General features: G+C 35.2%; 3 protein-coding genes across 3 annotated transcripts; all 3 read right to left on the bottom strand.

Annotated features, from left to right (window-relative positions):
* Positions 1 to 881: 881 nt before the first annotated feature.
* LOC133790985 (uncharacterized) lies at positions 882 to 2,306 on the bottom strand. Its single transcript, XM_062228853.1, has one exon. The coding sequence runs from the start codon at positions 2,287 to 2,289 to the stop codon at positions 1,132 to 1,134; it is 1,158 nt and encodes a 385-aa protein (XP_062084837.1). The 5' UTR covers positions 2,290 to 2,306; the 3' UTR covers positions 882 to 1,131.
* Positions 2,307 to 2,472: 166 nt separating this feature from the next.
* LOC133791508 (uncharacterized) lies at positions 2,473 to 8,087 on the bottom strand. Its single transcript, XM_062229432.1, has 5 exons — positions 7,473 to 8,087; positions 4,302 to 4,675; positions 3,079 to 4,210; positions 2,743 to 2,988; positions 2,473 to 2,643 (listed from the first exon to the last, which is right to left on the bottom strand). The coding sequence occupies exons 1-5, from the start codon at positions 8,085 to 8,087 to the stop codon at positions 2,473 to 2,475; spliced, it is 2,538 nt and encodes an 845-aa protein (XP_062085416.1).
* A 1,137-nt stretch (positions 8,088 to 9,224) lies between these two features.
* On the bottom strand, positions 9,225 to 11,331 carry LOC133790986 (uncharacterized). The gene is made up of 3 exons (XM_062228854.1): positions 11,174 to 11,331; positions 10,797 to 10,884; positions 9,225 to 9,715 (listed from the first exon to the last, which is right to left on the bottom strand). The coding sequence occupies exons 1-3, from the start codon at positions 11,241 to 11,243 to the stop codon at positions 9,580 to 9,582; spliced, it is 294 nt and encodes a 97-aa protein (XP_062084838.1). The 5' UTR covers positions 11,244 to 11,331; the 3' UTR covers positions 9,225 to 9,579.
* Positions 11,332 to 12,399: the final 1,068 nt, after the last annotated feature.

The following is a 12,399-nucleotide window of genomic DNA, read 5'->3' as shown; positions in this document are numbered from 1 at the left end:
ATATTAAACATCTTCTATTTATATTAATGATATTTTTTTATTTATTTAAAATTTATATGATAATTAAAAATAAATACATATTTGAATAATCATGTTTACAACTTTAAAACTAAACAAACGTGCATTGCATGTTGCTTCTACTTAATACTAAAGATAATTATAATTTTTTAAAATTCCATATGAGATTGTTTAATTATCAACACTAATAAAGGATAACCTTTGTCCTAATTTTTATTCTATTTTAAAAAAATATTTTTTCATTCACTTTATTTTCAATACGTTCTCAATCTTATTTTTTTATATTGTACTTGTTATTCTTCTTTGTAAATTTATAATTATTAATTAATAATTAAAAATATATCTATCTAATTTGAATTCCAGTTTAATTAGATATTTAATTGAATAACTATTTAATTAAATAGATTTTCTCATTTTTTATTCTATTTTTTAAAAAAATTATTTTTTATTATACTTTATTTTCATACGTTTTCAATCTTATTTTTTTATTCTACTTTATTAATTTATGGTTATTAATTAATTAAGAGAAAAATTCTATCTATTTTTTATTTTTTTTATTCTAATAATAATTATAATATTTGCCAATTAAAGATATATGTAATAATAATAAATAATCTTTTTATTCATATTTTTAACTTTTTGACACAATACAGTCCAAAAGTTCTTTTTTAAAATAAAAGGTGCAAACAGGTAATAATAATAAATACTCTATCTATTCCTATTTTTAATATTTTGACAAAATACGCAGTTTAAACTAGTAATCAACCAAAATATATGGTTCAAATAATATATATTTTTTTGATGAAAAAGGAAGATTATATTGCAACAAACTAATTACAACTGCCAGTTCACAAACAGCCAACCTCACAGCAACTTACAACATCTGAACAAAATCATAGAGCTTACAATTCTTACTCAATTATTTATGACTAAGCCTACCTTGCAATCTAATCTTAAGAGTCCTCTTGATTATCTTAACTAGACTATGGGGCGTGTAGGAGGCCTGAGAAAAGTAACACATATTCCTATTACACCAGATGTGATACACAGAGGCTGCCAGACAAGCTATATGCGATGCATCATGGTTTTAGGCTTCCCATCTAGCCAATGCTTCTAGTTATCCCACTGATTCGGCCATATCTCAGGTCCAATCCAGCTTTTAATCAACTCCCAAATTCTATGTGAAAAGACACAGTAAAAAAATAAGTGTTTGTGTGTTTCCTCACCTCTTTCACAAACCGGACAAGTCATTGAGTTAACCTCAATTTGGCACCGGACCAGATTATCTCTAGTCAGAAGATGCCCAAGTATAGATTGCCAAAGAATAAAACGATGTCTAGGCACAGAACTACTACTCCACACTGCCTTTGCATACCCCACCGGATCCTTTTGAAGCAAATTATTATATAACAATTTCAGGTTCAGCTTACCATGAGTAGCCGAACTCTCCAAAGCATTGACAGAAAATATCTCTCGCAAATAACATACCTTGCGCCAATACCAACTTACATCTGATTTCAGATGGTAAGCCCAGATAGAAGTACCTTTTAAATAGACCCCATCAATCCATTTCACCCATAAGACATCTTGCTTTGAAGATAAAGCCCAAAGGTATTTAGCCATAAGGACTTTATTCCAAATAGATCCCTCCTTGAAGCCCAGACCTCCCAAGACTTTTGGTAGACAGACCTGGGACCAAGAGGAACAGTGAAATTTGCTTCGATTATTCTTTTCTCCCCAAAGAAAGTTACGATAAAGCCTGTCTATTTCATGAACCGCACTAATGGGAAGCAAAAAAATATTCATCCAATAGTTACGAATGCCCTGCAACACTGAGAAAATCAACTGGGTTCTCCCCGCAAAAGATAGATGTCTACTAGCCCAAACATGGAGTCTGTTCTTAATTTTCTTAATTATTTCACCATAATCAGCAATCAACCATCTCTTAGGCCTCAACGATACCCCCAGATATTTCAGAGGAAAACTACCCTCACCAAGCGCTACTGATCTCAGAATTTCAGTTCTAACCTCAGCTGCCACGCCCCCAAAAAACACTTGAGATTTACTCAAATTAGCTTCCAAACCAGAACAGCGACAGAACTTCAAAAAACCCTCAAATAAAATCTGAACAGATTTCAAATTCCCCTTACAAAACAGAATCAAATCATCCGCAAAGCACAAATTCACTAGTTGCAAATTCTTACACAAGGGATGATATCTAAACTCTTTGTGATGAGAAGCTTGGTTCAGAAGTCTAGTAAGATATTCCATTGTTAGAACAAACAGCAGCGGAGAGATGGGGTCTCCCTGTCTTAAACCTTTCCTCCCTTCAAAGCTTCCTTATAATCTTCCATTGAACAAGAGAGTATAGGACGTTCTCGTCAAGCAATTCATTATCCATTGAATAAATTTCCTAGGGAAACAGAAAGCATTCAAGATATCCTCCATAAACGTCTAGTCAACAGAGTCATAAGCCTTGCTGAGGTCAATTTTTATAACACAGCGGGGAGAAATATTCTTCCTACAGTACCCATGCAGAATATCCTGAAGGATTAAGATATTGTGAGCAAGCTGTCTGTTCTGTATAAAGGCTCCTTGATTTTGATGAATTATCACAGGAAGCACCTTAGCCAATCAGAAACAAATCATCTTGGAAATACACTTATAGAGGATGTTACAACAGGCTATAGGACGATAATATGTGGCCTTCGAAGGGGAAACAACCTTAGGAATAAGAGATAAGATTGTTCCATTCAATGCAGTCGGAATCACACCACTATCAAAGAACATCATAATCGCATCAATTATTTCATCTCCAATATCCTTCCAGAGAGATTTAAAAAAACCAGAGCCATAACCATCGGGGCCAGGATTCTTGGTAGCTAGAATACTGAATAAAGCTCTCATAACAACCTTTTTAGTAAAGGGATGAATTAGATCAAGTTGATGATCTAAAGACAAAACATTATCCTATTGGAAACAGCTCAAGTCAACCCGACCTGTTAGAGCAACACTCTTGCCCAGAAAACCTTTAAAATGATTATGAAAATGCGCAATCACCTCTGTAGGATTCTCTACAATTTTCCCTTCATCATTAGTAAAACTCGTGATACGATTCCTCATTCTCCTCTGTTTCAAACTTGCATGAAAATAAGCAGTGTTTTCGTCGCCAAATCTCAGCCAATTAATTTTACTTTTTTGCCTCAGAAAACTTTTATACAACTTGGACATTCTAGCAAACTCAGCTGCTGCCTCATCCTCTTCCTGCTGTAATAAACTCGAGGAAGGAGACTGCTGTAACATAAATTGAGCCATTTCATAATTCTGCTTTGCTGTTGCATAATTTTGAACCACATCCCCAATCTGCACTTTGTTGAACTGAAGCAAGGCAGGCTTCAGTCTCCTAAGTTTCTGAAGGATCTTCTGCAATCCAGTACCTCCTGCTGGTTTAGACCAGATATTCAATACAATACTCCTAAAGTCCTGATGTTTATCCCACATATTGTAGTACCGGAAAGGCCTAACCCCTGAAATTTGGAATTGAACAGTTTTGATGATACAAAAACAATGATTAGATATAGTATCCCAATTAAAGGTATCAATCCACAATTCATTAACAAAAACTCTATCTAGTTTAGAGAATATTCTTAAACCTTCTTTTTGTTTATTAGACCAAGTAAAAAAAGAACCACTTGATCTTAAATCACTCAACAGAGATTTTGCCCTCCATTGACTACTGTCTTCCACTTCCATGGCAGAAATCTGCCTTCCTCCAATTCGATCATCATATTCAAAAACTGCATTAAAATCCCCTGCTACCAGCCAAGGCCTATAATTAAACTGAGGAACTTGAAGCTGAGCCCCGAGATTTTTCCTCTCTTCCACTGAATTTTGGCCATACACAAATGAAAGAATAACTATTTGACTAACACCCTTTATTTGCACTTCACAAGTGACCAGTTGGTCCAGCTCCTGAACCACAACTACATGAGTTAAATCCGGATTCCAAACCAACAAGATTCTCCCTTCAATTGCCTTACTACTGTACCAACTCCATCCCACGAACACATCATGCATCATCTCCTCAATTTTATTGCTGTGAAGTTTAGTTTCCAGAAAACCACCCAAACCAATTTTATGAACAAAATAGAACTGTAATACGGATTGTTGTTTATTCCGCTTATTTAAACCCCTTATATTCCAACACAAAATGTTACACCCCTCCATTAGAATGTTGATGCTTGTGTGACTCCTTATTTGAAACCATGCCAGTCTTCTCCTACAGAACATTGAATTTATTTGCTCTCAAAGTCTGATATGTGGAACCTTTTTTCCTTAAACCTCCCACTTTCTTGGGGGTAGTCCAAGGTTTCTCCTTCTCTGTCATTGAACAACTAGCCTCATTTGTATCTTCAGATGTTGTTATCATAGAAGCCTTTGAGCCTCCCTTTAAAGCCGGCTGATCTCCTTTACTGGTAGGTTGAGCTTCTTTCCCAGCATCCATTTGATTGACAACCACTGGCTTGTCCTCAATCTTTGACTCACTCAGTTCCGGAGTACCCCTAGATTCCCCTTTACCTGAATTTGTAACTTGCTGTTTTGGTCTCCAGACTACCTCTTGAGCATTCTTACAGCTGGATGCAATATGGCCTAAACACTTGCAACAAGAACATCGGGTGGTAAGCCATTCAAATTATATAGCCTGTTCCATCAACTGACCTCGCTCATTGATAAAACTAATTGAGTGAGGTAATCTGTCAGTAATCTCGACATCCACAAGGACCCTAGCAAATTTCACCATAGATTTTTCCTTAGTTACCTTGTCCATCATCATAGGCTTCCCTATTGTGCTAACAAGAGCACTCAGACTTTTTAGACCCCAATATTGAAGGCCAAGATTTGGTAATCGAATCCAAACTGGGACTGAATTCACCACCCTTAGTGTATCTAAATCAATCGACCAAGGCCTCAACAAGACTGGTTTTGTAATGCCCCGAATTCTCCGATGTGTTTAACGACGTGAATAGTTGGACGGGAGGGCCATACTTGCTTAATTGTGTTATTAATTGATAAAATGCATGTATATGTTGATTATATTATAATATGATGTGAAATGCATGCATGTGAGTCCATATTTTTAATTACAGGGGTATGATGGTAATTTGGCCCGTTGAGGGTAAAGTGTTTATTTGGATGCATGTTGGTGATATATTGTTAAGGCCACATTATAATGTGGATTTGTTCGAGCTATTCGGCATGAGACGATCTTTAAGTGTTAAAGTAGCGGTTTAGTCATAACGGGATTAAGTTCGAGGCTTGGGGTGAGTCTCGGGGTGTTTTAATGATTAGAATATTGCCGGGAGTAAAAGGGTAACGGGATATGAATTATTGGTGTTTGGGAATTTTGAGAATAGCAGGAATTGGAGAGCGTTAATTATGATTAACGAAATAGGTGAAAGATGACGATTTTGCCCTTTGGGAGACATTAGAAGCTTTAAATGACCTAGGGGTATTAAGGTCATTTTGCTTGGGTTATATATGTTTCAAGTGGCTGTAGAAGGATATAGAACAGAAACAGAGCAGCTTCTTCACCTTCCCGTACATCATTTTCTTCCTATCATTCTTTGAGGTTTTTGGTCCCAAGTTGAGGTAGCAAGCTAGGAAATCAAAGCTTGGAGGTTGTGGGCTTAGTTCATCATCTAAAGAGGATTCAAAACCAGTTGGAGGTAAGGAATTGTCCATGAATTTCAGGTGTTACTCTGTTTTTCTTATAGTTTTCAACTCTAGATTTTGATGTGGGAAGTTGAAATCAAGGGGAGTTTTTGTGTATGGTTGATTGGGTTTTGGTGAGGAGGTGATGTGGATGAGGTTTTGGGGTTGAATTGGAAGTTTTGGTAAGGTTTGGGATGTGTTTGGAAGGTAGGTTTCAAGAGGAATCGCAAGGAGGGAGTTTCAGTGCAGCTGCTGGTCTGAAGCTGGCGCCCCAGCGCCAGTCCTAGCGCCCCAGCGCCAGTCCTAGCGCCCCAGCGCTACTCAGGGCAGAGAGCAGCCCTCTCTGTTTCTGGGACAGCGCTCCAGCGCTGGTGAGTGGCGCCTAGGCGCTAGGCCAGTTTCAGGAGGTGTTGATTTTAGGGTTCGGGATGGTTTTTAAGGCTCGGGGGTTGGTTCCTTTGGCCCTTTTGAGTAGTTTGAGAGTCCCAAGAGTGGGGGATTGGTCCCGGGAGTGTGGTTTAGTTTGTGAACCATTCATTGATTTATTTTGTTAATGGTTTCTAATTGGGTATGATTAGGTAACCGCTAAGAAGTCTAAAGGTTGATCGTTCTCAGGGTCACTTTTTTATTCGTTCTAGCTCGAACCCGAGGTAAGAAAACTGCACCCCAAGTGTGACATGCATGGATATTTGTGAGGCATGTTGATTGTGTAATATGGACATGGATTGAACATGGAATGCTTAGCATATGTTGTTCATTTGTGCATAGCACTGACTAATTAGTCAGGTTTGGCAAAGGTGCTAGTATCAACTGTGAAGCTGTGACTGATTAGTCAGGTTCGGCAGTGGTATTGGGCACTGGTCACGTTGCACTGATTCGTCAGACAGAATTGGCAAAAGTGTTAGTATCAACTGTGAAGCTGTGACTGATTAGTCAAGTTCGGCAGTGATACTGGACACTGGTCACCCAGAATTGGCAAATGTGTTAGTATCAGCTGTGAAGCTGTGACTTACTAGTCAAGTTCGGCAGTGATGCTGGACACTGGTCACATAGCGCTGACTGGTTAGTTAGAATGATCTTAGCGTGGTTCACGCAAGCCAACGGAGATTAGATCTAATCGACCATTAGCATTGAATGGCTCAAAGAGCATTAATGCCTGACCGACCTCGAGGGTCGATGAACGAAATAGGCACTTGGAGGCTAGTGGCTTACCTAGCAGCCACTCTCCCTCTTGAATCATGTGATGATCACCCATTTGTTTGAAAGGTTTATGCTCGATGAGATTATAATGATAATCGTTTGATAATGTTATTAAAAAGTGTTATGTTTTCTTGCTGGGCTTTGGCTCATGGGTGCTATGTGGTGCAGGTAAAGGGAAAGAAAAGCTCACCTAGCCTTGAGTGGAGAGCTGATGTGGTGTTGTGTACGTATGCGGCCGCTTGACCACCACGGCCAAGGAGTTCTCAGAGGAACTAGGGGGTTTACCCTATTTTTGCCGCTTAGGTCGGCGGGATTGTAACTTTACAACTGTAGTGACCATTTTGTACTGAGAACTACTTGTAAACATTTTGTTTAGCTCTGCAGAGCAGTTTGTAATGAAAATCTCCATTTCTTTTTTATTGGTTTTATACCTTAACCTGATAATTACACTTACAGCACGTTTTGACCAAAGGACTCGGGTAGCGAGTCAAATTTCCGGTCCACTATTCACCGTAACTGTTCTGGGGTAGCGAGGGCGTTACAGGTTTCCTATCAAAGTGAACCACTCCTGCTTCCAAAACCATATCCCTAGTTGCTTCATCCCTAAACTTGACCAGAGTATGACCCGCATTCATACGGGCTATCCTTTCTATACCCAACTTTCCCCATAACCGGTTAATAAATCCTTCAAAAACTGCTAAAGGGGGATTGGCTCCTAAAACAACACATACCATGGCTGACTTCCAGAAGGATGCCTCCACTTCAGTCTCCTCCATATCGATTTGAGCTATCAGTTTCCCATCACGAACCAGAGGCTCCTCATATTTGAGCCGAGCACCACCATTAGCTGTAAAATTCTCCTGAAATTTAGACCACTTTTCCTTTGCCAATTCCTGAAAGTCTGTCTCCTCCGATTCAATTGCCCAAGACCTGGAACCAGCCACATTCTCAGTTGTTGGTTCGTCGTTACCCTCCAGAAAATTATCCTCCCCTACCTCTTGAAGTTTCTCCTCTGTATCTGCAAAAAACTCATCCGCGAGTTCTTCTCTGACCAGATCCTCCTCTACTACTTCATCACGATGTACATTATCCTTGTTGTTTACACTAGGAGATGAACACAATCCAGACTTCTGACCAGCTTTCTTACGCCTCACCATGGGGGAGAGAGAAACCAGTCGCACGCCTCAGTGTCTTTTAAATTCCACTCAAATAATATATTTATATATTCATATTTTTAACTTTTTGACAAAACACGATGTCTAAAAATTAATTTTTAAAAATAAAAGATCTAAACTCATAATTGATTAAAATACAAGGTTAACCCTTACACAAACATAAATTTCTATATACATAATTTAAACTTTTATAATAAAAAAAAAATTAACCTTTTGATAAAATACAGAATTCAAAAATTAATTTTTTAAAAAGAAATGGTCAAAACAAGAAATCAGTCAAAATACAAGATTTAAACAATATATCTATCTATTCTTATTTTTAACTTTTTGACAAAATACATGATCTATGTTTGGTAGGAGGGACTTTAGAATGGATAAAATGGTAGAGGGAAAGAGATAGGTGAAGAGGAAAAAGTATTTGTTTGGCGAAAGTCTCCCTCAAAATCTTCCAAAATCAATTCTTCAAAAAATTAAAAATTCTATAATTAGACCCAAAAAAATTAGAAAAAATTATATACATGACCTTCAATAAAAATTAAATATATATAATAAATAATAATAGATAATTTACTAAGTTTGCATTTAAATTTTAAATCTACTCCCTCAATACTAAACAATATTGAGGAAACTAATTATGTCTCCATCCTTCCAACACCATTTTCTTCTAACCAAACATTGAATAAAAGTTAACTTTTAAAAATAAAACATCTAGCTAGTAATCAACAAAATTAACATTTACACAATACATAACATAAATTTATTTACACACACGTATTGTTGCATCCATACAAGAAGCGTGTTATATTGGTTGGATTAAAAAAAACTCCCTACCATAAAGGAAATTACGTATTTATATTCAAATTTTAATGGTAAATTTTGTTAATTTTACTTTTATTTTAAATGTGCTTCATTATTACTTAATTTAGTTTTAAAAAATTAATAAATATAATTTAAATAAGAATATTTAGGGTTTTCATTAAAATCTTATTAATAGATTAGATCAGTGTCCTCAAGTTGCCCAAGACATGCTCTTAAAATTATTTTGTATCAAGTTGCATAAGCTTTGGCTAGAGAATAGTAATAAAGTCTACCCCCGATATAAAAAAAAATTACTTCATATGCATCTAAGCAATAAATCATTAATAAATGAAGAAAGTGTTGTAAAATGAAACAATACAATGACCAAAGAAGAAATCATCAACAATGTCATCCAAATATTCATGGCCAAAGAAGAAATCATCCCACTACTTCAGACCAAATCTTGGTTAGTGAAAATCGACGAGGACGCCGTCTTTGCCTCAGGTCTCAGATTACTGGGACCTCCTTGTAATAACTACGCAACTAAGTAGCCCAAAACTAGAATTGGGTAAAATGTGCAGGTACTTCCAAAACATATTGCTTTTTTATTTCTTTTCTCTTTTTCTATACTCCATATGGTTGTTCCCATATGGCAATTGTTCATGGAATATCACACTTAATCTTTGTGAGGGTAGGAGTTTGGGAGGAACTTAGCAGCGTATTGATCAGCCTTTTTGCCTGTTCTGTGGTCATAGTATTCCACCACTGCTGCACCAGCTAACGCAGCTAGGGTGAGAGCCTGGGCGTGCAACCTGAAATCATATGATGAGCAACGAGCAATTCACATTAAAAAGAGTACAGTTACTAGGTACAAAATAAGCAAACCAAAAAAAAAAGTGACTATGAACCAAGTATTGTTTAGGCAAAGAAAACCCCAGAAAAGTATAACCTAGAGAGAAAAACACTGGAATCTGTCTAAGAGCATATTTCCTCAAGAATGCTTGGCAAGAGACAATCATCTTTACATTCCTCAAATACAATAATCAAATTTGTTTCGATTTTTTTTAAAGGACTGTATTTTAAGAGTTTGATTCTGCTCTCCTCTTCCACACATTCCAAATCTTCTAGGTACAGAAGAAAGACATGTCCTCATTTTCCACAAAAAACTTATTACTCATTTTATCACAAGTTCCCATAATTCAAATTGTGCTTCTCTACCAAATCATTTTGCAAGCCACATCTAACAAACAATCCAGTTAGAGATGTCAAAGACATTGAGAAGGGAGGGAAAACCAATAAAGGTATCGTTTGAGGCATGAGTTAGGACCAAATAGGGTCTAATTCACAATGAAGATGCTCCTAAGGTGTCCTTTAACTAAATCTGTAAATCATTGGGAGACACGAAACTCTAGCAAATTGCTAAATAAGCCGAGAAATCGAACCACATATCTCAGATTCTCATGGGAGACCTTTCCCATTGATGGTGCTGACCACTCGACCTAACCCTCATGGGTGTGATTTTACACACAGATAAAATCTTTTCCTCCACTGGAATCAATGGGCACAATGATGTACTGTGAACCGCATATCAAGCCAATTCATTTCTCAGAGCAACCAAAACAGAAATGTCGAATCAATCACTCCATATCGTTTAGTCGCTATTCCATATCATAAAAACAAAATCATAGCACAGTGTGTTGTCCCTTACAATTATTTTACCCAACTTAAAAAATTCATTCCCTTTCCTCAAAAACCAAACCATTTAATCATATAAAGTAGACTCATTTGTTCTTTCAAAGACATAAACTTAAACCAATCTTAAACATAAATCTTCCCCATCTTACAATCAAACAATAATTTAAACTTTAATCCAAAAGGTCACAAGAGACTCACCTAGCATGAATAATCTTCACACTTGTTTTCTTTGGTCGGGACCAATTGTATGCAATTGAACCTGCTATTCCGCTTAGCCAAAGGGACCCTATTTTTTGCAAAAAAAAAAAATTAAAATTAAAAATTATCATCCACACCCCAACCAAAAAAAAAAAAACCCAGAAACCCTTCCCCCCCCCCCCCCCCCCCAAAAAAAAAAAAAAAGCAATCAAACAGAACCCCCCCAAGGAATTAATGTAAACCCATAAATTTGTTCATAGCTTCAAAAAAAAAATACAGAAGCTGAACCCGCTAAAGATAAAAAATTAAATTAAGAGAAACAAAGCAGGCGTAATTTTGTGCATTGATCTTAAATAATGGAAAAGATAGAGATATACCCACAGCTCGAAGCTTATGATCTACGACCCACTCCCTTGCAGATTCAAATTTGCTCTTAGGTTCGGCCATCGTATGGAAAAGTTGTTTGATTTTTCAGAGAATAATCGCGTTTTTCGGAAGAAGAAAAAATAGGAATAAAATGAAAGAATGAATTTGCTGGTTTTATATAGGAAGGAAAAGAAGAGAAGGTGGACTTGTTAACCAGCCAGGTCGAGTCGGTGGGCGGAAAGCAATCGTGTGAGTGAATCGTGTACCATTGCTCACTTTGTATAGTGACACGTAAGCCTTTTTATTTGTTTTGTTTTAATAATATATAAATAAATATTAAAAAGGGCTAATAAATGAATACAAAAAAGAGATTATTTTGAGTTTACGATTTTTGCCCTCATAAATTATAACCCATATTTTTGTGTCTTCTAATTTTTTTCAAATCGTTAAAAATTATTTTGAAATTATTTACAGTGTAATAAAATAAAACCTTTGTTAAGTTTTATTATATATACCAGAGTATTGACTTATTATTACCATATCAACACTACGTATATAATTTAAAATTAAAAAATATTTTTTTTTATAAAATATTAAAATTCAAAATAATTCAAAAAATCTTTTTTTTTTATTTTTAAAATATTAATTAAATAAAAATTTTCAAATATTAAAAAAATAAACGAAAACTAATCTAATTTTTTTTGTTTAGCAAAATTAAATTATTTATTTTTAATAATGATGGAATTAATAAAATTTAAATTAGATTAGTTTAAATTTTGTAAAAAAAAAAAGATCATTTTTCATTTTTTTAATATTTAAAAATTTTATTTAATTTTAGTCTAAAAAAATTTATTTAATTATTTTTTAATAATTTATTAAAAAAGTAAACTTTTAATAATTTAAAAGATAATTAATACATATTTTTTAATTTTTTAAATATTTTTATTAAAATATTTTATAAGAAATATATATTTTTTAATTTTAAATTATTTCCATAGCACTGACGTGACAATCACAAGTCAGTAATCCGTTAGCCACATAAAATAAAACTTAAAAAAAGTCTCACTTACAATATTGTAAATAGTTCGGATGTAATTTTTAACTATTCCAAAAAAATCAATAACATAATGATATATTGGAGGGGGCAAAAATCCTAAATAACATTCTCATTAATCAAATAACCTCCGGTGATATTTAATATTAAAAGTTAATTTATATTTGCTTTGCTTATGATTTG

This window comes from Humulus lupulus, chromosome 7 (assembly GCF_963169125.1).
Source record: "Humulus lupulus chromosome 7, drHumLupu1.1, whole genome shotgun sequence".
NCBI lineage: Eukaryota > Viridiplantae > Streptophyta > Magnoliopsida > Rosales > Cannabaceae > Humulus > Humulus lupulus.
This window is presented reverse-complemented; position numbering and strand designations above follow the sequence as displayed.

Coding starts and splice junctions, on each gene's coding strand:
- LOC133790985 (XM_062228853.1), bottom strand. CDS start 2,289: ATGGAATATCTTACTAGACTTCTGAACCAAGCTTCTCATCACAAAGAG.
- LOC133791508 (XM_062229432.1), bottom strand. CDS start 8,087: ATGGTGAGGCGTAAGAAAGCTGGTCAGAAGTCTGGATTGTGTTCATCT. Junction 4,676..7,472: donor TTCACTTTGATAGGAAACCT/GTAACGCCCTCG, acceptor TCTTGTTGCAAG/TGTTTAGGCCATATTGCATC. Junction 4,211..4,301: donor GCAAATAAATTCAATGTTCT/GTAGGAGAAGAC, acceptor TTGGAATATAAG/GGGTTTAAATAAGCGGAATA.
- LOC133790986 (XM_062228854.1), bottom strand. CDS start 11,243: ATGGCCGAACCTAAGAGCAAATTTGAATCTGCAAGGGAGTGGGTCGTA. Junction 10,885..11,173: donor TCATAAGCTTCGAGCTGTGG/GTATATCTCTAT, acceptor TGCAAAAAATAG/GGTCCCTTTGGCTAAGCGGA. Junction 9,716..10,796: donor GTGAAGATTATTCATGCTAG/GTGAGTCTCTTG, acceptor ATATGATTTCAG/GTTGCACGCCCAGGCTCTCA.